This window comes from Mercenaria mercenaria, chromosome 14 (assembly GCF_021730395.1).
Source record: "Mercenaria mercenaria strain notata chromosome 14, MADL_Memer_1, whole genome shotgun sequence".
NCBI lineage: Eukaryota > Metazoa > Mollusca > Bivalvia > Venerida > Veneridae > Mercenaria > Mercenaria mercenaria.
This window is the reverse complement of record NC_069374.1, coordinates 54178450-54205289: the sequence shown is the minus strand read 5'-3', so window position 1 is coordinate 54205289 and position 26840 is coordinate 54178450. Positions and strand designations below refer to the sequence as shown.

At 36.3% G+C, this 26840-nt stretch overlaps 1 protein-coding gene across 7 annotated transcripts in view; it reads left to right on the top strand.

Annotated features, from left to right (window-relative positions):
• Positions 1 to 26840, top strand: part of LOC123527556 (uncharacterized) — a 76159-nt gene that overhangs the window by 46367 nt on the left and 2952 nt on the right. For all 7 annotated transcript variants that reach the window (XM_053523524.1, XM_053523526.1, XM_053523527.1 and 4 more), the window contains 22 exons: positions 242 to 339; positions 1207 to 1393; positions 1967 to 2071; positions 2857 to 3073; positions 4376 to 4551; positions 4788 to 4984; positions 5445 to 5631; positions 6776 to 6908; positions 8858 to 9064; positions 9537 to 9680; positions 11070 to 11272; positions 12429 to 12519; positions 12837 to 12954; positions 13838 to 13982; positions 15708 to 15798; positions 17487 to 17657; positions 18035 to 18248; positions 19075 to 19219; positions 21353 to 21581; positions 24367 to 24515; positions 25172 to 25307; positions 25796 to 25906. In XM_053523524.1, coding sequence (XP_053379499.1) covers positions 242 to 339; positions 1207 to 1393; positions 1967 to 2071; positions 2857 to 3073; positions 4376 to 4551; positions 4788 to 4984; positions 5445 to 5631; positions 6776 to 6908; positions 8858 to 9064; positions 9537 to 9680; positions 11070 to 11272; positions 12429 to 12519; positions 12837 to 12954; positions 13838 to 13982; positions 15708 to 15798; positions 17487 to 17657; positions 18035 to 18248; positions 19075 to 19219; positions 21353 to 21581; positions 24367 to 24515; positions 25172 to 25307; positions 25796 to 25906 — 3454 coding nt within the window. The remainder of the gene's footprint in view (positions 1 to 241; positions 340 to 1206; positions 1394 to 1966; positions 2072 to 2856; positions 3074 to 4375; positions 4552 to 4787; positions 4985 to 5444; positions 5632 to 6775; positions 6909 to 8857; positions 9065 to 9536; positions 9681 to 11069; positions 11273 to 12428; positions 12520 to 12836; positions 12955 to 13837; positions 13983 to 15707; positions 15799 to 17486; positions 17658 to 18034; positions 18249 to 19074; positions 19220 to 21352; positions 21582 to 24366; positions 24516 to 25171; positions 25308 to 25795; positions 25907 to 26840) is intronic.

Below are 26840 nucleotides of genomic sequence, written 5' to 3'. Positions count from 1 at the left end.
ATTAATATATTGTATGCTTTTAACAAAAATGTGGTAGCCAGATTACAAACAAAGGCACTATGGCCATTTAATCACTCGGGCTACAGCCCTTATGTTTGAATCCCTGCTGTTCTGAACTCTAAACATGATAAACCAAGAGAATACCATTGATAATGTTATAACTTAATGTCTGGGTAATGGAATTTGCTGGCTGTTTAATATTTGTACAGTGCAGTTTCAAACTTATAACTTTATGGAACAGGAGAGCAGCCGAGTCCTGGAGACTGGTGTGTCACAGAAGAAAGTTGGCCAGACTTCTTATAGATACAGAACCTGTCAGACAACTCAACACACAAAGAGGTAAATTCTTCATATGATATCTTGTAAACTCTACAAAAAAGCATGGGAGCCCTCAGTGGTTGAGTGGTTAAGGCCACTGACCTCCCACCCCATCTCCTGTGGGTTTAAAGTCTTGCTTAGGGGGTAAAATGTTTTATGTTAAGAAGCTTTCCAGCTGACTTATGAATGAGTGGCTGCTTCAACCTAGGTGCACACAGGTGTCTGACATTATACCCACATAACCTCTGGTAGCTTTCTGCCACCCTAAAGAGCTTGACAGTTGCAAAATGACCTAAATTCTGTTGGTGTTACTTGAAACCTTACATAAAGAAACAAACTTAAGACGCTGGACAACAGGTTAGTACTATAAATTTTATTGTATCTTCACTGTCAAACATGTGAGAAACAGAGGTGAATACTCAATAGTGCTAGCTTCATTTAAAAAAAAAGAGGAAAACAGAAACAAAAAAAGGAAAACTTAAAAAACAAAAGCATAAATGAAAATATACAAAACCGAAAAAACTACTGCCTATCAGTAAACGGTTTCCATTTTTGCCAAATTTTTGCTTCCTAACAATGAACCAAAATAAAGTTTATTATTTCTAGTTTTAACGAATCATTTTGTTGTAAGAAATGCTATACTCTTGTTTATCAATATACATTAAAACCATTTAAAATAGACCAAATTGTGGGGGGAAAAACTTGACATTTATGGGGTTTACATTCAAAACAAGTGCAAGTTATTTTATTGTCTGTTGTTGAAAAAAGCTGCTGTTAGGACCAGTTTTCTGTTTGATTTTAATTATAACAGTCTATTTTTATAATCATCCTTAACTTCGTGTACCGATTCCCACCAATCTCACATCACAGACATCTTTTTCATTTCAGTTTATTTCCTGCATTGGAAAGCCAAATTTGAATTGATATTGGAAGAGAAACAGGAAGCCTCAGATGTGCGTACGATTCTCGATAGCTCTAAGCTCAAACTATACTTTGAAAAATGGAGTACGGACACACAACAACGTCTTCTGATCAAACCCATGGTGCTAAGATATAGACAAAGGCTTGTTACACAGTATGTATTTGTCTCGATTATGAACTTGTGAAATATTTTAATTCATCCAGTGTTTAGTCAGTTGAATGCTAAGCATACACGATCTGCAAGTCTGTGAAAAGCTTTAAAATGTTGAATCTTGGACTTTTTTCATATCTTGGTTAGTACATTGAATATTCTATTGATAAACTGCACAAGTAAAATTTGGTAAACAATTGCTTAAGGAGACTTAAGAGAGATTATCTTAGGTAAACTGTAGTTAGTTTTTACAGTCAAATTTTTGTTAAGCAGAGAGCCAGGAGAGCTATGCAGTGTGGCCATTTAAGGCAAAAAAGGTGGAATCAGAGGTCTTAAGATTTGGGTTGTCTTTGTTTACAGGTGTTCCTTATTCACAAATTTTCTGTATTCACAGTTGTTCTTCAGCACAGGTTTGACTATTACCAGTATCATCACTGATGTCATTTTTACAGCTATTTCAAGTATAAAACATAAAATAACATGTTTTTAACCAACAAGATAGGAAATTCCATAGTATTTAATGCAATTATCTGTCATACAAGATGTAATTCTATAGTTATTTAATCATTTTAACAGGTGTTTCCAAGGTTGGAGACAGTATGTTGTTCACAAGGCTAGGTGCCTCAAGAGTGAAAATTCTCTGCTCAGGGTCAGGCTGCAGAACAAGTTCAAAGCTTGGAGGTAAGTTTGTGCACAAATGTGACCATTTGAAGACAGGTGCATCGTTTGCTCAGTGGTAGAATATCCATTTCTCTTGTTGAAGGTTTTGGTTCTATAATCAACCATGTTAAAACAGAGACTTTCTTAAAAATGGCACTATTGCCTTCCTCAGCATTTAGAGGATACATGTACTTCTAAGACTGGTCAGTCGTCATGGAACAATACTGATTAGACATTCAAGGCTGGGTAGCTAGGTAGGAAGTGGGAAAGGCTAGAGAGTGAAAAGTAACTTTGATTTTCAGACATTGTTAATGTATTCCTAGATTTGTCGAAAGTAAATTACCAGTCATAACTTCTACATTACTGTAAGTTTCATGTAGTGAACAGGGCAGCACTGGTGAGAAGTGATTGAACATTGTTATCTTTACAGAATACATTGATAGTTTCTTTCCATTTCTTATAGTATATTCTCAATTCAAAATACATTATTTTACAGTAAAAACGTAATGTTACACTAAAAACGATAAAACTAAAGTGGAACTTTGTTTTTGTGCATAACTGAAATGCAGTGATGTCACTTCTTCTTATCTACATTGTACATTAATTTTCCGCACTTTGTTTTTATACGCTACTGTAAGAAATAGTGCTTTGACTGGATAAAAACTGTTAAAATTTAAGCTGTCAAACAGGAATTTGAGAAACTAGAAGAGACTACTTTTAAATAGAAATCATTTAGTTATGGTAGCATTCTATTCATCTCTTACTTGGTACTTAGTAATTAGTTTTCAAAATGAAATTTGCTGCAGGAGACAATACCAAGTGCATCAAATAGAGAAAGATTTGAACAAGAAAAGGTCACAGCGCTGGACATTACGCTGTTTACAAGGCTGGCGTTTTGTCATACAACGTAAACATAGAGCGCAGCAGTTCCATGAAAAGCATTTAGTGAAAACTACATTTGTTCACTGGAGTACACTTGCACTAAGAAGAGTGAGAGAAAAAAGATTACAGAAGATGGAGATGGTAACATTTGTTTACAAATACTAGTCTATTGAGATTGATTTTGTTACCTTGTAACAAGAGAATTTTTCATTCAAACTGTCAGAGTTTGTGGTATTAAAACTGATTCTATAGGCTAGTCTCAAAGTACATGTACAAATTGTCATTGGTAAGTTTCAGGACTGTTCATAAACTGCCTCAATAGCCTAGTGGTAGAGCATCTGCTTTAAGTGCATGAGGTTGTGGGTTCGATCCCCGGACATGTCATACCAAAGATATGAAAAATGGTACCAGTAGCTCCCTTGCTTGGTGCTCAGCATTAAAAGGAAAACTGGCCTCTTCTCTCATACCATCATGGCTGTGGATTCAGTCAGGAATTAGGTGTCGCGGGTGATTAATGTACCGTAGATACCCATGTATAATGCGCAGTTTTTTGACCCCCGGGACCACCCCCGAATCGTGGGTGCGCATAATACACAGGTATAGACAATTTTCCAACTTCAAAACAAGTTTGTTACCGATGTTCGCCATTTTGGTAAAGGGAAACTACTCCCCGCGCTTACTGTCTCCGCTAAAATCTAAGATTGCCGTTACGTTCCGTAAAAGATCGAATTGTTTATTTTTCTTTCAAACAAAATTAATTTCATATAAATTTAAAAGTATTTTGATGAAAGAAATGTTTACAAATCACAAAAATTATGATACTAATTAAAGATCGAGAATTATCTTTAACCGAGATCAAACTGTAAACAACATAATTGACACGAGGTGACACGTTAATTGCCGGTAATTACTGGCTTTATGATCGTGACAAAAAGACTATCACACCTTTTGTTATCAGTTTGAATTGAGAAGCTCATGTCATTTTGAAAGATACCATTCCGAAATATTGAATCAGCTGCTATTTATTTATTCAAAATAGTGAATTAAAAAGGGTAGAACAACAAACATAACAATAATTTACTGGTTTTATTTTCGAGAAAACAAAAATCGATAGTACCGTGAGACCGATGCTGCTCTCCGCCGCGGAGATAAAATTTATTACCGGTGTCGATGTAAACTCTACTTTCGTTTTCCATCCACCTCAAAATTGACCAAATTTTTTTTTTTTTCCCCAGGATTTTGGACTAAGATCGGGGGTGCGCATTATACATGGGTGCGCATTATACATGGGTATCTACAGTAAGTTTTAGATCTTGCTTCACAATCAGCCTAAAATAAATTGGTATAAACTAAGACTGTTCATTAGCAACCAATGAGCAGTTTACAACCTATTATAACCATCTTTTGATGAAATGATTTCACCTCTTGTGTTTTTCCTTGCAGGAGACTGTTATGGGTCTGTTGCAGAAGTATTTCACGTTGTGGAAAGAGAGGTTGTATATGCAGCAGGGTGAAGAGGAGGACAACGTAACATACCTGCAGCAGCAGATAGAGACCAACAAGGTCAAGGTCGCATTCTATTTTTGGAGAAGACATTTCAGAGCAACTCTTATTGCTAGGTAATGCAAATATTTATTACTCCTTATATTTTGAATATTCTAAAATAACTTTTAAATATACATTAATCATACTTTAGGGAACATTATCATGTAGAAATTTTCAAATTGTAATATATACATGCTGGTTAGAAATACAGGTACAGTAGTATAGGGACTTGGAAATATAAAGTTATATTAAAACTACCATAACAAGGGATATGTACATGTATTTATGATTTGTATTTGTTTCATTGCAGAGAGAATGAAAAGATACGTATACGCAAGTTGGCAAAGCAAGCACTACAAGCATGGTTTGTTTATACCCAGAATTCCCTACAGGAAGCTGTGGAAAAATTTGCAGCTGCCATTGGTTTACATCAAGATGAGGAAGAAGCTTGCATTGATCAGGATCAGCAGGAGCTTGACAGTAACTGTAACAGTTACGATAGAGCAGGTATGAAATTGGCTTTTTTTTTATCTTCGTGAATAACATGCAGTCCAGTGTATGTTTCCAGATTGTATCCTTTGTTGTACAAATCAAATCTTTTTTACTAGAGTCTGTAAAGAAACCAGCTAACAAGAAATTTTTCTTGTTAAAATAAAACAACAATTCTGCTTAATTCCAAATTCCTTAATGACCAAAAATCTCATGAGAAAATTATGTTCTCTGTTACCAAAGATAATGGCATTGCAAAATAAAGCTTATAGAGTAGTTTGAAAGTTTTCTCTTTTCAGTTTGTGTAAATTCATGTCAGAAAATTTATAGCTGCAAATTAATGATTCGGTTTTTACTTTGTTTCTTTATCTCGTATTACAAGAAATAATTTGCCCTGCATTTGATTTTTGGAATTTTTATATAACTTTTTTTTCTAACTGAATTTTTGGTATAATTTAAAGATCAGTTTTTATTGTAGAGGATCAGCTACTGGGAAGAGGTGACTCCATAGAGATGTTGAACTTTGACTTGGAAATGACACCTAATTCAATGACACCAAGAACGCCAAAGACCCCTAGATCCATGACCCCAAGGACCCCTAAATCCATGACTCCAAGAACACCTCTCACACCACGTGCAATAGCATATGGAACACCATCCAGGAGGTATTGTGATTGTGCAGTGTTTTGTAGAGATTTTGTATAAAGTTGATCAGTGTATTATCAGACAAAAGTTGTTTAAAGTTTTTAATATTTATTGTACTCTTCAAACAATGAAGTTGTAAGAGGGCGTATACTGGTTTCAGGTTGTCTGTCTGTCTGTAGACACAATCTTGTGCGCACCATCTCTTCTCATCCCCTTGACGCAGTTTCATGAAACAAGTGTTCAATAACAACAGTAGTTGTGCATAGTGCATGGTAGGTTATTTCAGAAAAAAAAATTGCAGAGTTACAGGACTTTGTTTTTTGTTACTTTACTATATCTCCTGAACCCATGCACACAGTTTAATGAAACTTCACACAAGTGATCCGTAGTAACCCTAGTTGTGCATGGTGCATGTTAGGTTTTTTCAGAAAAAAATCTGCACAGTTATGGGACTTCTTTTTTTGTTACTTTACTATATACATACAGTCTGCATATGCAATCTTGTGCGCGCTAAATCTCCTGAACCTTCGCACACAGTTTAATGAAACTTCACAGATTGAAGTGATCAGTAGTAACCCTAGTTGTGCATGGTGCATGTTAGGTTTTGTTTTTTAGTTTTTTTGTTGTTGTTTTTTTTTTTTCAGAAAAAAAATCTGCACAGTTATGGGACTTTGTTTTTTGTTAATTTACAATTTACCTACAGTCTGCATATGCAATCTTGTGCGTGCAAAATCTCCTGAATCCATGTACACAATTTAATGAAGCTTAACACAAGTGATCAGTAGTAACCCTAGTTGTGCATGGTGCATGTTACTTCCTTCTGGATAAGTAGTTAAGGCCATACTGACCTTTTACATCACCACTGTGAGTCAGAAACCTCGCTTAGGGTGCAGAATTCTTTCATATGAGGAAGCCATCAAGTTAGCTTGTAGAAGGTCAGCAGTTCTACATAGGTGCATGCCTGAACCTAGAATTTGCTGAGAGGGGCACCAGGGGTCTTCCTGCACCATGGAAAGTTGTAGTATCACCTATAATTGTGTCAGTGTGAAATTAGACATGTCACAAAACAAAAGTTATTGGGATGATTGGGATTTATTATTACAAAATACAAAATACCATAATGATTATGGATTTAATTTGATTGTATTTTTATTTAATTTTAAGGTTGTATTCACCGTCACCAAGTCACCTGAGTTTGGCACAGTCCCTAGAGTTTGATGCAGGTGCTTTGACAAGTTCAAGCTTCCTAGATGCCAGGTTTGAGATGGAACATGCTGTGAAAATAGAGAGCAGAAGAGTATGTAAATTTATGGTCACTGCAAGTAACTCACACATTTGTCATCTAAAGTTACTGTTATGCTATGTAGATTCTAATTAGAAGATGATTTTTTATGTTTTGGAAAATGTAACTCAATTACATATTGTACATGATGTTGGTAGTAGACTTCTGTTTTTCTGTACTTTTGTTTTTAAGGTGTTAGACCCATAACAACAGCCTGCAAAGTCTGCTCATTAACATATCCTCGTATGCCTTTTTGACTTTAGCTGTCAGTATAACTTTTATGAGCACCTGACATTCAGTAGCGTTGGGAAATGCTGTAATCACATTAGGTGAATGTGGAATTGAACAGAATTAGACCAATTGTCATCATGGATTCTGTGCTGTAATATTTTAGAAGAATTTTTTTGATGCATGTTTTTCCGAGTTTGATGTAAGATAGGGAAAAATAAAATAATTCAGACAAAATGCTCTTTGTTTTTAGCTCACCTGTCACAAAGTGACAAGGTGAGCTTTTGTGATCGTGCGGTGTCCGTCGTCCGTCCGTCAGTCCGTCCGTGCGTGCGTCCGTAAACTTTTGCTTGTGACCACTCTAGAGGTCACATTTTTCATGGGATCTTTATGAAAGTTGGTCAGAATGTTTATCTTGATGATATCTAGGTCAAGTTCGAAACTGGGTCACGTGCCATCAAAAACTAGGTCAGTAGGTCTAAAAATAGAAAAACCTTGTGACCTCTCTAGAGGCCATATATTTCACAAGATCTTCATGAAAATTGGTCAGAATGTTCACCTTGATGATATCTAGGTCAGGTTTGAAACTGGGTCACGTGCCTTCAAAATCTAGGTCAGTAGGTCAAATAATAGAAAAACCTTGTGACCTCTCTAAAGGCCATATTTTTCGTGGGATCTGTATGAAAGTTGGTCTGAATGTTCATTTTGTTGATATCTAGGCCAAGTTCGAAACTGGGTCACGTGCGGTCAAAAACTAGTCAGTAAGTTCTAAAAATAGAAAAACCTTGTGACCTCTCTAGAGGCCATATATTTCATGAGATCTTCATGAAAATTGGTCAGAATGTTCACCTTGATGATATCTAGGTCAGTTCGAAAGTGGGTCACATGCCATCAAAAACTAGGTCAGTAGGTCAAATAATAGAAAAACCTTGTGACCTCTCTAGAGGCCATATTTTTCATGGGATCTGTATGAAAGTTAGTCTGAATGTTCACCTTGATGATATCTAGGTCAATTTCGAAAGTGGGTTACGTGCCTTCAAAAACTAGGTCAGTAGGTCAAATAATAGAAAAACCTTGTGACCTCTCTAAAGGCCATATTTTTCATGGGATCTGTATGAAAATTGGTCTGAATGTTCATCTTGATGATATTTAGGTCAAGTTTGAAACAGGGTCATGTGCGGTCAAAAACTAGGTCAGTAGGTCTAAAAATAGAAAAAACCTTGTGACCTCTCTAGAGGCCATACTTTTGAATGGATCTCCATAGAAATTGGTCAGAATGTTCACCTTGATGATATCTAGGTCAGTTTCAAAACTGGGTCACGTGCGGTCAAAAACTAGGCCAGTAGGTATAAAAATAGAAAAACCTTGTGACCTCTCTAGAGGCCATATTTTTCATGAGATCTTCATGAAAATTAGTGAGAATATTCACCTTGATGATATCTAGGTAAAGTTCAAAACAGGGTCACGTACCTTCGAAAACTAGGTCAACAGGTCAAATAATAGAAAAACCTTGTGACCTCTCTAGAGACCATATTTTTCAATGGATCTTCATGAAAATTGGTCAGAATTTTTATCTTGATAATATCTAGGTCAAGTTCAAAACTGGGTCACATGAGCTCAAAAACTAGGTCACTATGTCAAATAATAGAAAAAATGACGTCATACTCAAAACTGGGTCATGTGGGAAGAGGTGAGCGATTCAGGACCATCATGGTCCTCTTGTTTTATTTCTACAGGAGATTGTTGTAACTGTTGTTAACAGACTATGGCATTGGCCTGTGAGCATCGTGTTTGAACAGTGGAAGGAGTACACAGCTCGGCAGTCAGAGTTCAAGCTGCTAACTGCTCAGATGATCCGTGTACAGCAGGGGCTTGCATTGAAACAGTATTTCAACTCATGGGTACAGCACTATAGAGAGATGAAGCTAGCCAAGCAGCATTATGTAAGTTCTTTTTATATTCTCTTGAAGGTAATTCTGCAGATTCATATATAATGTTTTTTCTGCAATGTAGAATTTCATATAAGCCTCGTTTTTCATAGAATTATGATATACATGGAAAATTAAGCAAAAAAAAAGAAAGAAAGATGTACTTACTTTTTTGCCACATTCATTTGAACAAAAAGTTCGACTTCAAGCAAAAGTCATTTTAAACCAAAATAAAAAATCGGCAATATAGATTTCATTTTAAACTATTTTCGGATATATGGTCATATTAAATCTACAGGTCTTTTGTGCTAAATTTTGAGGTACTTGTTAATGGTTAAACAAAATCCGAAATTTGAATCTATCTTTCACAGAACAGTTTATATTTAGTGATAATAGAAAATTATCTTTGTCACATAAATATAAATATAGACTACAGTGTAGATACTTAAATTAGACATTTTATATGGCATATTGAATATTATTTCAGGAACAAGTGTTACAACACAAAGCCTTACTAAGCCTGATACTGTATAGAAATATGTGTAGAGAGAAGAAACATATGAATACTATAGCCAGGTTACACTATGCCAGAAAAGTCTACACGGCCATTTTCCCAATCTGGCTTGCAAAGGTGAGATATGTTTTCCTTCTGAATGACCAATTTTGCTCTAAACTTGGTATTGCTTTGAATCATGTGAAACCAGAATACTTACGAATGGTATAGCCACGTTACACTGCCAGAAAAGTCTGAAAAAAATTGTGAAGAGAGAGAAACATGAGTATCACAGCCAGATTATACCATGCCAGAAAAGTCTACACAGCCATTTTCCTGATCTGGCTTGCAAGGATTGGGTATTCTTTCCTTTCTAAATGAACCACTTTGCACTAAGCCAGATACTGCATAGAAATATCTGAAGTGAGAGACACATATGAAAATTACAGCCATGTTACACTGTGCCAGAAAAGTCAATACAATTTTCCCTACCTGGCTTCCAAAGGTAAAATAAGTTATTCCTTTATATATGACCTTGATGCAGGCAAATTGAGCCAAGTACAGCATAAAAATATGAGCCGTGCCATGAGAAAACCAACATAGTGGGTTTGCGACCAGCATGGATCCAGACCAGCCTGCGCATCCGCGCAGTCTGGTCAGGCTCCATGCTGTTCGCTTTTAAAGCCTATTGGAATTGGAGAAACTGTTAGCGAACAGCATGGATCCTGACCAGACTTCGCAGATGCGCAGGCTGGTCTGGATCCATGCTGGTCGCAAAGCCACTATGTTGGTTTTCCCATGGCACGGCTCATATGTTTTACTAAGAGAGAACTTGAGACAGGTTATTCTATACCTGCAAACATTTTTCCTGTCTGTTTGACTGTGGTGATACAAGTACGTATGCAAAATAAAATGTATGCAAAATAAAACACAGCAGTCTGCTGACAGTGTAAAATTGGTAAAAAAAATGACTTCTTCTTTCCTAGATGCTTGCTGACTTTTATTCTGACTTCTTCAGAAATTTAAATCTGAGAAGGTCTTTACTGAATAATTATTTTATTAAAGCTGGCCACATTGGACCTAAGTCTGAGGGGTAAGAGCAAAAAAGGTCTAAGTGCATTTATATAAAGGAGCAGATAGACTTGTTTTGTTTTCATCCTTGTGATACTGTGAAAGGACATATTTTCACTGGGTCAAGTTTCACGAATTTGAAATTTTGACTTTGTTCGCGAGGTTTAATATTTCGTGAAATTGTAAAAATTGTGTCCTACTTGAATTTTAATTATACCGACGGTGAATATTTACACGAGGCTTAATTTTCGCAATATGTAGGGCCTTGGGAATGCAGCGAAATTTAAACCCTCATGAAAATTTCTGCTTTTTCAGTACACAAGTTAAGTAACTTATTTTTTTAAGACTGAAATATTCATTTACCTAGCAGTATAAAAGTGGCACAGAAACAGTTTGCTAAAAATATTAAACCATAAATTTTAGACTTTAAAAATAAAAATTTCTTCTTGTTTGCAGGCACAAGAAAAACAACATGCAGAGAAAATTGTTTATCTCTGGACAAACATCACTGATGAGGAAAGACAACTCATACCTAGAGAGCGCTCATTCTGTTACAGGCTCAATAAGAAATCTCTCAAGGAGTGTTTCACAGTGTGGCAAAATAAATACCGCAAGATTAGCAAACTTAAGAAAGTTTACCACAAGATTTTGTACCAGAGGTAATAATTTAAGTACTAAAGCATGAGTCTTTTTTGTGGTCATCAAATTGGACTGTCTGTCACTTGTGTTTAAGTGGCATTATGCGCATCTAATACTGCATATAGTGTGTTTTGGGTGAGTGTTCTATAAAAGCAATTTTCGGTTGCTGTGCATTAAGATGTGTTAAATTAACGATAATGCCGCATTAGTATTTGAAGCTGATGCTTTAAAAATAAAGAAATCGGACGGATAAAATAATAGATATTTTTTCAATCTTCTGCGCAATGATCTCCCTTACCTCAAAATGGAAATTTCTGAAGTAGAAGGGAAGCAACTCCTGCTTGCCGTTTGACGTTTTTTAAAAAGACTGCCACAGTCAAAATAAGAAAAGTCAAATTTGGAAACTTATTATTTTGTACTGGTAACAGGAAGAGTTTGGTATGTTGGGTTAAAAACTATAATTTCCTTCATCCATTTTACATGCACATCTATTTAAGCTTGATTTTTACTTGAAAAATGCATATAATTCCACTTTAACATTTCCTTTAGACCATTTTCTTTGAAACGATATGATTCAAGCTCATGGAACTTTTTATGGATGTTCTTTTTCTGTGGTCTGTGCTCTTTTAAAATTGTTTAAATGGTTCCACTGTACTGCATATAGGCTGGGGTCACCTGGTAAATGATACTCTTGTGACTATCTGCCAGAGTTGTTCAGATCATTCTAAATTGTCAAAAAAGAAAAAAAAAACACCAGAGGTTGTGTATATTTACTGGAAACGTAAAAACATCAGAGGGTTGGAAATAGCTAGCCTGGATTTAGTATAATTAGACACAATTGTTCCTTGGGTGACCACCTACCAAGATTGTTCAAAGTTAATTTGGTTTATAAAAGAAACCCCATAGCCTTCAGAATGTGTGGTCATTTGAAAATTCTTCATGTCATTCAGTACAGAAGTGTTCCTTAGGTAACCTTCCAAAATGTTCAGACCATTGCAAATCAAAAGAAAAAACAAACTTCTTTTGGTGCTTATTGGAAAAAAAAAAGATTCAACTTAAAACCTGTTGGCTAATTATTTGTAATATCTCATATATCAAAATTAAATGCCAAGACCTTTAATTATATTAGCAGAGAAATTATTACAAATAATTTTGTCTGTTTGTATAATATTACAGATATTTTGGAGCCTGGTGCAGTTGGGCATTAGAAAGACATGAAAGACAAGTAAAGTGCGAACAGTTCAGGGATGACAGAAGGAAAAAGCTGGTAAATATGATGTATATCTTGTGTCAGATATTCTTGTTTTATAAAAGAATAAATAGTAAATTGATAAGTAATTAGTTTGACAAATTGTATCTTACTATTTATACATTCAACTGGCTTGCTAACCCTTAGCCTGCTGTGGGCAATAGATTCTGCCTTTGCGATCAGTGCAGACCATGTACTGAAGATTAAAGATTAAAACATGGCTTTTATCTCACTAATAGATGACAGAAATAAAAATCATTATTGCACTAAGTTGAAAAGTGACTCTGTATCATGCTTGTGTCTGAACTATATAAATAACCATATGGTTACAACAGGTGTTCAAGACATGGTGCTTACGTCACACTCAAAAGAAGGAAGTTGAAAGAAGATACGAGGATACTTGGCATAACTATCTTGTAACGGTCTTGCAATCATGGCATCAGTGGGCTCATGGTATGTTATTGTTATATTGGGATACGGCTGTGTGATATGATTCCTTTGCATATGAACTCCAAACAATGACTTCATTCAATTACAAAGTGACTGTTTGGAATATACATGTATTATATAGACACTATGATTAAGTCTCACATCTGTCATTATGATGTAGAATGGCTTGAAAGTAAGACTGTGTTTAATTCACCATTTTGGTGAAATTGAATATTTTCATACGTGATTATCAGTTCTAATTTAGTATATCAAAAATGTCTGTAAGTCTGATTAATGCAGTAGGTAGAGCACAAAAGTATTTATGGACAAGGTAATGAGTTAAAAGCCCTAGGCAAGGTAAATAGTTTTTCAAGACAAATTTACAACAAAAAAAACCCCACATTTATCTTGCGCATCCTCCACATTTGATACATGTTGGTAAGACGTCAGCTCTTATCATAAGATTAAATAAATACTGGAACATTTTCTATGAAATGAGCCGTGCCATGAGAAAACCAACATAGTGGGTTTGTGACCAGCATGGATCCAGACCAGCCTGCGCATCCGTGCAGTCTGGTCAGGATCCATGCTGTTCGCTAACAGTTTCTCTAATTGCAATAGGCTTTGAAAGCGAACAGCATGGATCCTGACCAGACTGCGTGGATGTGCAGGCTAGTCTGGATCCATGCTGGTCGCAAACCCACAATGTTGATTTTCTCATGGCACGGCTCAAATATGGTTAGGCGACTGTACTTAAATGAAGTTAAGTTTAAAAATTACTTTAATCCCTGTATCTAAGTAATGAAAGAAAATGTAGAAGCATGATTCCATTGTCAGTGACTTGAAGGTTTGTGATTTAATGGAATATTTATCAAGATATACATGTATGCATAACTTAACCTTCCAGATCAAAGAAGGAGAAAATTGATAGCAGTCTATGTAACACAGACAAGAGAAAAGCATCTTGTATCTAGAATGTTTGTCCAGTGGAAGATGGAATCAGAGAAACACAAGCTGGTCACAGAGATGTATCAGACCAGACTCTCCACTAGGTAGTGATCAATCTCCTAATCATTGATCTGTGCTTGCTGTAGAGACCTCTACCAGAAACATTAGTTATCAAGATTTTAACCTGTTGATTTTTCCATCATTTGATATTTGATTTTAGGTATTAAAATTGTTTTGAGAATTTTTTTAGAGATTTTAGGAGCGAGTGTTAAAATTAAGAATTGTAATATGAAACAGACATACACATTTTCATAAAGACACAAAAATATTGACATGAGCCGCGCCATGAGAAAACCAACATAGTGGCTTTGCGACCATGGATCCAGACCAGCCTGCGCATCCACGCCGTCTGGTCAGGATTCGTGCTGTTCGCTTTCAAAGCCTATTGCAGTTAGAGAAACCGTTAGTGAACAGCATGGATCCTGACTAGACTGCGCAGTTGCACCGGCTGGTTTGAATCCATGCTGTTCTCAAAGCCACTATGTTGTTTTTTTTCATGGCGCAGCTCATGTCAATATTGTTGTGTCTTTATGTGTGTGTGTGTGTCTGTCACAAAGCTTGTCCGCACTCTATTAAGTCGAACATTTCTCATCCGATTTTCACCAAACTTAAACAAAATGTGTTTGACCGTAACACCTCGCCCAAGTTCGATAACTAGCCAAATCGGTCCAGGTGTATTGGAGTTATGGCCCATGAATTACCAAAAATTGGCCTCTTACTCTTGTCTGCACTCCTAAGTCGAACATTTCTCATCCGATCTTCACTAAACTCGAACAAAATGTGTTTGACCATGAGACCTCGGCCAAGTTCGATAACTAGCCAAATTGGTCCAGGCATTTTGGAGTTACGGCCCTTGAATTACCGAAAAATCGGCCTTTTTACTCTTGTTCGCACTCTAAGTCAAACATTTCTCATCAGATCTTCACCAAACTTGAACAAAATGTGTTTGGCCATAAGACCTTAGCCAAGTTCGATAACTAGCACTTTTGATTTATGGCCCTTGGTTTACTGATTGGATCCACTCGTCCAGACCATAGAATTGGATCCACTCATCTAAACCATCTAGAGAAACTTGACATTTTTAAAGGGGCAGTTGTGGGAGACATGTGCTTTTCTCAAAAGCATCTCTAGTAAAACACAGTTTTGCTGTATTATTTCTTTACTGAAGTACAGTCAGACTTTGGTTGGAGGGCCAAAACATTGTCTTTATTTGTTGGTTGTTTTATTCTTAAGTTGAAATACATTTTAAGCATTTAATATGAATATGAAACAAGTACTCTTTTAGCCTTTAGGCTGCTGCCGACAAGTGTTTCTGCCTTTAGTTTATACTAATTTGTTTTAGCTCGATTGTGATGAAAGCTTCAAGCTTATTGGAACCACTCTCGAGTCCGCTTCCTGGAAAAACCAGTACTGGTGTCATATGAGATCATGGTCGTGACCTCAGTGAGGCTCGAACCCCCGACCCCTGGATTGAGCGGCCGACACCTTATCCACTAGACCACCGCTCCCCTTTTCTGCCTGTTTTCTGCTGTTTCTGCCTTTGTGACCAGAGCAGACCAAGATCAGCCTGCAATTCCGTGCAGTCTGATCATGGTCTGCACTTTTCGCTATTTGGTCAGTAAATTTTCAGTGAACACCCCTTCAAATAATAAATGATATTGCCAGAATTAATGATGGTCTGGTCCATTTTAGATATTGGGCAGGTTAAAGGTTAAACCAGGAGGACCTTAGAGCAGTTTTGAACTGATGAATTATCTTTCTTTTTTCAGGGTACTTCATGCATGGCAGAGTGTAGCAGCATGGCAGAAAGATCTCAAACAGAGACAGTTACAGTGTCAGCTCATGTCCTATACTGCTCTTGTAAGTATATCACACTATAATTTTATACATACTTGAGTGAAATAGAATTTATCTTACAAATATATATACAGTCGAAACTCGATATCTCGAATTTCAGGGGACCGTGCCTTTTATTTCGAGATAACCGAAATTCGAGTTATGAGAAGGGACGTATGGACGAAATGATGAAAAAAGTTGGTTTATTTACGAGAAGTTTTAATAAAAAATAAACGCTGTTTCCGTGATGCTGTGTATATGCTTTAGGCACTATACACGTACACGATTCCATACAGTTTGTGTTTACTAAAGTTTTCACTATTTTGAAGAATGAAAATGATACTAACCTCAAATGTTTTTGAGCAAAGTTTCGTTTTTTACCATGTTTCTCTCCCGGAGGATTGACAGCATTTCGATCTGACATTTTGAATGAATGATACATTCCCCCAAGAAGTTATTTTTAATACATTCACATCGCGATTACCTCTAATTAATCCTTATCAAAGATCCTAGCTGTTCAAACTAATTAATTCATTAGTTTAAATGAAAAGCAATTTTCATAACGTCTCAAAAACAAATGACCGCTGATTAAGAAATCTAATGTTTACATCTAACAATTATAATAATGGCACGTGCAAACAAGTATGACATCATTTCACTTTGATTATCGCCGCACCTTTGATATGTCGGCATCGCGGCTTTCTGGTTAGGCAATAACATGGACATGTGTTAAAAACCAACCACATTCACAAGGAGATGTGTGAAATTTTATCACATATTTTCCTTAATTTGACTTACCGAGTTTACAATGCACTTGAATTTTACTGACGGGACTGAAAATCCCTTTCGACACATCCGGAGTCTCGGTAAGTCTAATTTTGACGTAACCAGAGTTGAAGTACATATATAAAGAAGGAAATTTGACGGGACTTGAAAATTTCTTTGACTTAAGCGGAATTTCGAGGTAAGCGAGTTTGAGATACCGAGTTTCGACTGTACAGTCAAACCTGTGTTAAAGACCACCTCTGAACAGAGACCACCTGGCTTTAAAGACCACATAACTGTTTGTTTCCCATTTTCTCATTTACAGTGTATTTTAACCTGTGCATAAAGACCACCTCCCAATAAAGACCACATTTTGACTCTTCCAAGGGTGGTATTTATAGACAGGTTTGACTGTATATTTTTATTTTTTACGCAGTCAAGGAAGTGTGATAAATTTTGGTGACTAGGTTGATTAAAATTTGCCCACATAATTTTTTAAGATTTAAAGTAAATCTGTTTGATATCTTAAAACTTGAGGATATTTCAGCATATATAGGTCTTGGGACCAGAAAAATTGTTTGAAACATTAAGGGAATGCTGTGAGATGTAACTTTACTTATTAGAGTTGAGTTTTTGCTGTTCATGCTTAGAAACGTAATATCAGTGTACTGATTTGAATATACTGTGAAATTATTTTATTTTGTGGGCTTGAAATGCTGATTTAAATGGCTGTATATGTGGGATATGAATATGTGGATTTCAGCTTTTGAAGATGAAAAGAATGGGAGTTTTACCACAAAGTCCACGCAAAGTGAGAACACCTCCCTCAGTGAATATGAAAGATTTCACCGTAAACTAAACATACTTCATACTGTGTCATAATTTTAGTAGTTGCAGGGAGGGCGTTATGGAGTTGTTTCTAAAGATTTTGTTGTAAATACATTCAGGCAAAGAGAGCATTGAGGCAGTGGTACACCTGTTATCAACAGCAGCTACAATTACATGTCCAACATGAACAGCTGTTACAGCAGAGGGTGCTATGTCTAGCCACACACTGGAGGAAGAAAGCACAGAAAACACGCGGCCACAAGCTTCACCAGCAGTTCAAGAGTCAAAATGTAACTATTGTTATACAGATAGATTTGTAGAAGATAAAAAACAGCTTTGTAAGGTTACCGGTATTAGGAAACATTGATTATTTTGTTGCTGCAGAGATGGCCTTAAAGTGAAGTGGTTAAATTTTAATTTTTAAGAGCCTTTGGGCAAATGACTCCCAATTTTCATAAGTTTTGAAAGTTAATGACATTATTACAACTTACTTTTTGCATTGACTTCTAATCTAATAAAAATACTGCAAAAAAAATATAGAAATCTAAGTTACATTTACATTTATAGTTAAGACATTTTCAGACACTTTGCATTAAGAAACATCAAAAATCAGGTTTTCATTTTCAAAATTTGAAAGGATCCCTTCAACATAAAATGTTTTTTTAAGATGGGAAGAATGTTTGTTAAATGGAAGGCAGCATATAGGAAGAATCTTGATCGATATGACAAGCTTGAAGAGTACCTGAACCAGAAGCACCAGCAGCTCACATTGGTGTGTCTGGAGACATGGAGAACCGAGTTAATGTGTATACAAGCCCACAGGGTGTTCAGTATGAAACTGTTGACTACCCTCCTGTGTAACTGGAAGCTAGCTGCCAGAGGTATTTTTTTGTTTCCCTAATCACCATATGCGTTTGCTTAACATTCAATAGCAGAGAGATGGTCAAGAGCATTGCTTCCTCCTTGGCATGTTAACACTAACAAGACAGCACAGGACTGGTTTTATGTCATTTATAAGATATCTTAAAAGTTAAGAAATTGATAAACTACCTCCCTTTGTATGAAAATAAGAACTATTAAAGATAACAGATAACACCAGAATGAAAGTTTGTATACTTGATTTAATCAGAGATTCTGTTTATTACTGTTCCAAATTCAGTTTCAGCCTGCATCTTCAAAATATCTTTTTCTGTATCCAGGTACACATTCAGTTTTAAATGTTCCCTGTTGGATTTCCCCTCTGATTTTATCTGGCAAAACATTTTGTTTTTGGTATGGAACATGTGCTAAATCAATAGGTTTTAAAGCACAACTCCTGGCTCCAATATTTTTAAACTGAGTTTGAACACCAGTCTCAGAATACAGCCGTGCCATTGGACAATTTCAAATCTGTGCTCATAAACTGCCAATCAAATGCATTAATTTTGAGACTGGTATTTAAAGTTTGTTCCATAACCTTGAACCCATTGTAAGTTATTTTGATGCACTACCTAGCAAGCTAGTCAAACAGAACACAGGAGGCACCTTGAAATTTCACAGTACATGTGTATAAACCTACTGCAAATTCTCTAGCAAATGAAGAACTGAATAACTGGTGAAAGGGATTGTTAAGTAATCTGCAACTTTAAAACTTGACAATATAGATTGACAAATGCTGAATGTTTTAACTTAAAGAACTGATTGTTTACTGTTATATTAAATGTGTAGGTTGTCGTCAGAGAAGAGAGGCCCTTAAGAGGTACACAGTAAAGAAGGAGCAACACACACAAAAGGTGTTCTTCCTGTATTGGTATAATGTTGCCAAGGCTAGGAAATCTATACGAGGGCATGCTAACCTAAAGATTCAACTGACGTAAGTAAACATTTTTCTATTTTTAGCTCACCTGTCACAAAGTGACAAGGTGAGCTTTTGTGATCGCGCGGTGTCCGTCGTCCGTCCGTCCGTGCGTCCGTAAACTTTTGCTTGTGACCACTCTAGAGGTCACATTTTTCATGGGATCTTTATGAAAGTTGGTCAGAATGTTCATCTTGATGATATCTAGGTCAAGTTCGAAACTGGATCACGTACCATCAAAAACTAGGTCAGTAGGTCTAAAAATAAAAAAAACCTTGTGACCTCTCTAGAGGCCATATATTTCACAAGGTCTTCATGAAAATTGGTCAGAACGTTCACCTTGATGATATCTAGGTCAAGTTCAAAATTGGGTCACGTGCCTTCAAAAACTAGGTCAGTAGGTCAAATAAATGAAAAACCTTGTGACCTCTCTAAAGGCCGTATTTTTCATGGGATCTGTATGAAAGCTGGTCTGAATGTTCATCTTGATGATATCTAGGTCAAGTTCGAAACTGGGTCACGTGCGGTCAAAAACTAGGTCAGTAGGTCTAAAAATAGAAAAACCTTGTGACCTCTCTAGAGGTCATATATTTCATGAGATCTTCATGAAAATTGGTCAGAATGTTCACCTTGATGATATCTAGGTCAAGTTGGAAAGTGGGTCACATGCCTTCAAAAACTAGGTCAGTAGGTCAAATAACAGAAAAACCTTGTGACCTCTCTAGAGGCCATATTTTTCATGGGATCTGTATGAAAGTTGGTCTGAATGTTCATTTTGATAATATCTAGGTCAAGTTCAAAAGTGGGTCACGTGCCGTCAAAAACTAGGTCAGTAGGTCAAATAATAGAAAAACCTTGTGACCTCTCTAAAGGCCATATTTTTCATGGGATCTGTATGAAAGTTGGTCTGAATGTTCATCTTGATGATATCTAGGTCAAGTTCGAAACAGGATCATGTGAGTCAAAAACTAGGTCAGTAGGTCTAAAAATAGAAAAACCTTGTGACCTTTCTAGAGGCCATACTTGTGAATGGATCTCCATAAAAATTGGTCAGAATGTTCACCTTGATGATATCTAGGTCAAGTTTGAAACTGGGTCATGTGTCTTAAAAAACTAGGTCAGTAGGTCTAATAATATAAAAAACCTTGTGACCTCTCTAGAGGCCATACTATTCATGGGATCTGTATGAAAGTTGGTCTGACTGTTCATCTTGATGATATCTTGGTCAAGTTTGAAACTGGGTCAACTGCGGTCAAAAACTAGGTCAGTAGGACTAAAATTATTAAAATCTTTTGACCTCTCTAGAGGCCATATTTTTCAATGGATCTTCATGAAAATTGATCTGAATGTTCACCTTGATGATATCTAGGTCAGTTTCGAAACTGGGTCACGTGCGGTCAAAAACTAGGCCAATAGGTTTAAAAATAGAAAAACCTTGTGACCTCTCTAGAGGCCATATTTTTCATGAGATCTTCATGAAAATTAGTGAGAATGTTCACCTTGATGATATCTAGGTAAAGTTCAAAACAGGGTCACGTACCTTCGAAAATTAGGTCAATAGGTCAAATAATAGAGAAACCTTGTGACCTCTCTAGAGACCATATTTTTCAATGGATCTTCAGGAAAATTGGTCAGAATTTTTATCTTGATAATATCTAGGTCAAGTTCAAAATTGGGTCACATGAGCTCAAAAACTAGGTCACTATGTCAAATAATAGAAAAAACGACGTCATACTCAAAACTGGGTCATGTGGGAAGAGGTGAGCGATTCAGGACCATCATGGTCCTCTTGTTTGTTACAATGACCTTGATCATGGCGCGAGTTATCCAAAAATACATTCCCAACCTTTGTATTTGATGAAAGCTATGTCTAATCAGAGTACAGTATTATGGCTGAAGCCTATAGGAAATTATGTTACTGAGTAAAAACAAAGCTAATTCCTCTCAGGGAAAATTACTGAGGGAGTCAAATAAATATGAAGAAGAGATTGTTTTACTGCAGACAAAGTGTAGAATATAAAGAAAATACATGTTTTAAAAATCCTCACAAATTTCATCTTTGGCAGGTGTAATATCCAAGTTTTTTATGAAATTGCATATCTTTAATGGATCTTCACCCACACTTCTGAGCTAACAATGCTTCTATTCCAGTGTCTTCAAATCATGGCTAGTATACACACGCAAGAAGAACAACTTACGTAGATTAGAGTCGGCATTTACTCGTAAACGTAATCTACGCATTCTACAAAACCACTGGTACCTTGTGAAAACAAGATTTGATTACTGTGTAGAACTATCTAGCATGGCAAACAGGGTGATACATGACAAAAATACAACATTGATGACACAGGCTCTGCAACATTGGGCTTTCAGATTAAAGGTACATTTATGAGAGAACACTCTTGTTGTGTCACATAGAATCTTCCATGAACACAGTTTACTGCATTTTTATAGTATTGTATGATAAGTGATATTTACATTAAAGTTCTAAATGAACAATTTTAATTCATTGCTCGCACCACAGAAGTATGAAATACACAGAATGGCAACTGGCTGTAATCTCGCGTGACCTCGTGTCAGAGCATAAATTGGCATTATCTTAGTCACAACAAACATCGGCGAGCATGGAGTTACAATTTATACCTTTAAAACTACATTTAAAATACATGTTAGCTTCTAAAACAACATTAGTTTAATGTAAAATTGTCTTAGGCAACAAAATAACGTTTCTTACCATCAAAAAAAGTGTGGCATACAGTAAAATTTAAATTTTACCATGAATAATTGACCAGGGCATTACAAATGGTGCGGGGGGGAGAAAGCGCCACTTCCGGGAAAACAAGATCTCATTCCGTTATCACGGGGTGTTGGCGAGATTGCTCTGTATGCCTTTGAAGTTGCCGATCTATTTATTTTTATAGCTCTTTGCTCACACATAGAAATTAACTGGCAAAAAGAGTACCAGTATGAACACTATGAAATTATCCCAATATTTCATTGTTTAGGCCAATACGGCTATATATGAGGATATGAATTCGTAGGTTTGAATATAATATGAATGTGAATTTTACTTGTTTATTTGGATTTAATTTCCTAGATTTGTACCACCCTGAAATCCACAAAAATTGGTCTCCCAAAAATATAAGTGATTTCGCAGTAAATTGAGATGTGTGCAGCTCTATAAAGGATACCTTAGACTTTAAAAGTCAAATGAGCCGTGCCACGGGAAAACCAACATAGTGGGTATGCGACCAGCATGGATCCAGACCAGCCTGCGCATCCGCGCAGTCTGGTCAGGATCCATGCTGTTCACTAATAGTTTCTCCAATTCCAATAGGCTTTAAAAGCGAACAGCATGGAGCCTGACCAGACTGCGCGGATGCGCAGGCTGGTCTGGATCCATGCTGGTCGCACACCCACTATGTTGGTTTTCTCATGGCGCGGCTCAAATGATGAAACTTACTGTAGGATGTATTGCTGTAAAACATGGTTCTAAAGTCTGTCCCATCCCATTGGTTAACATCAAATTAGATTCACGGTGACAAAACTGGTGCAGCTATCGGTAAAGTAAGTAGCGTTAATTAAACTACAAAAAAGTCACCCTCGAGAATTTCAAGGGTTTTTCTCTGAGTTCTCGAATTGCTAAATGAATGCCACATATATGTTTCCAACGGCAGCTCACTGTTGTAAAAAATCGGCCGCCATTGGCGCTTACTCTCTAAAAAGGAGGAAAAAACATGAAATTTTCACCATGGAATTAAACTTGGGGAGCAACTCAAAATGGATTTAAAGAATAATCGGGGGTTTTGTCTGAAATGCCTTGAAAGATAGACAGGTTAAAACAGTTATTTATTTTCAAAACAAATTTCAAAAGCAAGGAAGACAAATTTACTCACATGCTACTTGCAAATTCCAAGTTAACTGTCCCTTGCTGTATCCCGAAGTCCGATTTACAAATTAAATCACTTTCCCATTTTTTTTTTCCACAGTCCTATCGGAATACAACTTCATTTTGTTTATGCCCGAACAACCACCCTTAGTCAGTGGCACTCAGATGTATTCAGGCAACCGTTGCACCATACATTTTGAAACAATGCGTTGATTACACCATTTTTCATACACATGGTTCAAAAAATAACCTTTATCCTACGATTTAAAAACCCTTCCTTCCATTGGATGTATTTCAAACAATTATCCTCGATATATCCACCCTTTTCCCAAAGTTTTTATTTCCGTAAAACTATTGCTTTGAAAACACACTACACTTTTCTATCGCGTCCGATTTGAAAGTGACATCAAAAATGACATAACACTGAATGACGTCACAGTAGACTTCCCTTTACAATCATCCATTTATAAATCCGTAATGTTAGAGCGTGAATCGCGGTTCAAATGCTATAGAGCCAGATCAGTCTAGAATGTAGATTTACATCATTTAAAGATCTCTAAGGATTTTGAAAGTTTAATAGAATTTATAATTTTATAGAGCTCTAGTTTTAATATTGTCAAATTATTTTTACCTGTGTAAAAATCGCTCTTAAATCACAATTTCGAAAAGTTCTAACTTTAGCAAAATGTTTAAATGGAGCCGAAATTTTGTTTTCATGGTGAAAAAGATAAGCTTAAAATATTAAAATAAGCTCACCTAGTTTTTATATCACAATGGTCACAGTTTTGTCAGGACATTTCTATATGTCCAACTGGGATAGTTTTGATTTGTTGAAAGTTGCGTTACGTCGCATGAGACTATGTAATAAACCTTTGAAAACCATTTGTGCCGTGCCATGAGAAAACCAACATAGTGGGTTTGCGACCAGCATAGATCCAGAACAGCCTGCGCATCCGCGCAGTCTGGTCAGGATCCATGCTGTTTGCTTTTAAAGCCTATTGGAATTGGAGAAACTGTTAGCGAACAGCATGGATCCTGACCAGACTGCGCATCCTCCGTGCTGCATGTATAATGACTAAAAACTTTGAGAAATACATTTTGAAATGGGCTTAGGTTTACTTGGGTACATAACTTTAAAGGTTCCAAAATTAAAGAACTGTTAGATAGAGATCGTAGTCATTTTCACCAGATATACTAAGATATACTAAAACTTTGGGTGCCTACATTATATAGCAGGAGAAAATTTAATGTGATAAAATCACCATTCCTGTTGCAGATTGTGATAGCAGATGAGTGCCATGAACATATTCTTGCCAAACGTACTGCCAGTAGATGGCGCCAGTTTGTGATGCGGAAAAGGCAGGAGCGACAGCATATGAAGGAACAGATGGAGAAAGCTGTTAAGTTCTACAACAAACAATTGTGGTAATACTTTACAATATTTCTCTCACATATACTTACGGAGAATATCAGGGAGTTACTGTGAAATCATTTTTATTCGCGTAGGTCGAATTTTCACAGTCCCTTTTTGCGTTTGCGCGAAATTTCAAGTCAGCGAATTTAAATGATTTCACAATATAAGCTTTACCTGATTTAACCCATACCATGCTGGACACAGCTGATTCTGCCTTTGCAATCAGTGTAGATCATGATGAGCCTGCACATCTGTGCAGTCTAATCATGATCTGCACTGTTTGCTATTCTGTCAATATCCTTATGGTATGCACCCCTTTTAACAGTTAATGGTACTGTCCAAAATGGTAGAAAGTGTTGATCTGATTGACTTTGTCAGTAGTTATTTCAATTGTTCAGCAAGAAAGCTTACATATCATTAAGAAAAATCTCACATTTGTGTTTTTGTTCTTTGAATTTTTTAAACATGTTGGATAGAAGTGATAAAACGCTCAGCTAAGCCTAGTGTTTTGTTACTATATTCAACTTGTGTCATGAAAATTTATACATGCTTGTAAGGTCCTCTTTTATAGAATATAAATTCATGGAAAATGTGCTGGTTTGTTTTTCTAGAATTTAAGAATTATTTCATAAGAATGATTAGTTTTTTTCTCTCAATTTCTTTTTAGCAATAAAGTGTATAGAAGTTGGTTTAATGAAGTGTTGGCAACAAGGCAAGTGGAGAAGAGAAAAACACGGCTGTGCCGTAAATATGGTCAACTATGGAAACACAAGACGGACATGGCATACACTGCAAAATGTGTGGTATGTATAAATAATTTATATGCAGATTAGGCATCTACAGGCTTGTGTTAAACCTAACATCAGTTTTAGCATATCTGATTTTTGAAAAAATGTGGTTATTGTCATTGATCGGAAATGGGCTTTGGCAGTCCCTGATAAAGGGTTTTATGTTTAGTAAACTGTCAAAGAATTGTTCTAAAAAATGCGACATTTGTTACCATCAAAGGGCTGACTCTGTACAGCAAGAAACAAACTCCGCCCGGGCTTTTTTTTGCAAGTTTTTATGGCCCTTTTTTGGACTTAAAAAATATTAAATTTTACACACGGACAATATTGGTTAACAGAGACAAAATATGAGATGAGTGTCTGCACCTGCAAGGTTGTGCTCTTGTTTAATTTTAAGACTGATTTAAATATTGGATGTTTGTGTAATAAATGGTAGCTGTATGTGGGTAGAATTTTGAGTAATAAAAATGTGTGATTTAATTTATTAACATTTTTTCTTTCAGAGAAAAGAAAACTTGTGTGCAGCAGCATGGAGAATATGGCATCTCGAATTTGTCAGGAGGAAAACTATCAGGAAGGTGGAAGCATTTGAGAAGAAGCAGCAACTTACCATGGTAAAGTAGCAATTTATTTGTTTGTATCACATAGTTATAGCCACCTTGCACCTTTCTATGGTTCTTGTCTTCAGTGTAGCCCACCCGCTTAGCTCAGTAGGTAGAGCGTCGGTCTACGAATCGCAGGGTCGGAGGTTCGATACTGGGGCGGGGCGTATGTTCTCCGTGACTTTTTTGATAAACGACATTGGTCTGAAATCATTGGTCCTCCACCTCTGATTCAGTGAGGAAGTTGGCAGTTACTGCGGAGAACAGGTTTGTACTGGTACAGATCCAGGAACCAGGTTTTAGGTTAACTGCCCGCCGTTATATGACTGAAATACTGTTGAAAAACGGCGTTAAACCTAAAACAAACAAACAAATGTCTTCAGTGCTTAGTAACAACTTTATTGTGACTATGAAGAGTTGCTAATGCGGGATCTCTGTGGCTGGGTGGTTAAGATTGCCGATTTTGAATTATAATTTCATCACAACTGCTGATGTGAAATCTTACTTAGGGTGAAGAATTCTTCCATTTAAAGAAGCCATCCAGCTTGCTTACGGAAGTTCAGTTATTCCACCTAAATGCCTGCCCTTGCTTGAAATGATGGCCTGAGAGGCACCTGGGGTACTCCATATTAAAAATGGTATTCCTCTACCATCAAGTGCTGAAAGTTGCCATTTGAGCTATGACTATCTGTGTGACTGTGTGAAAACCCAGCAAAACTACATTTAAATTGATCAATTTTGTGGGCATATAATTTTGGTGGTTTGGGTCAAAATCCATCTTAATAGTGAAATTAATTTGTGGTTTTCAAATTCTAAGTCAAGAAAATTGAAATTTATTAGTTTTTTGGAATCTGATAGTATAGACTGATACACGTAAGAAATCCTTAGAAGTTAGGTTCATTTTGTATGATTTGAAAATACTGGATGCAAGATGGCTGTTGATATT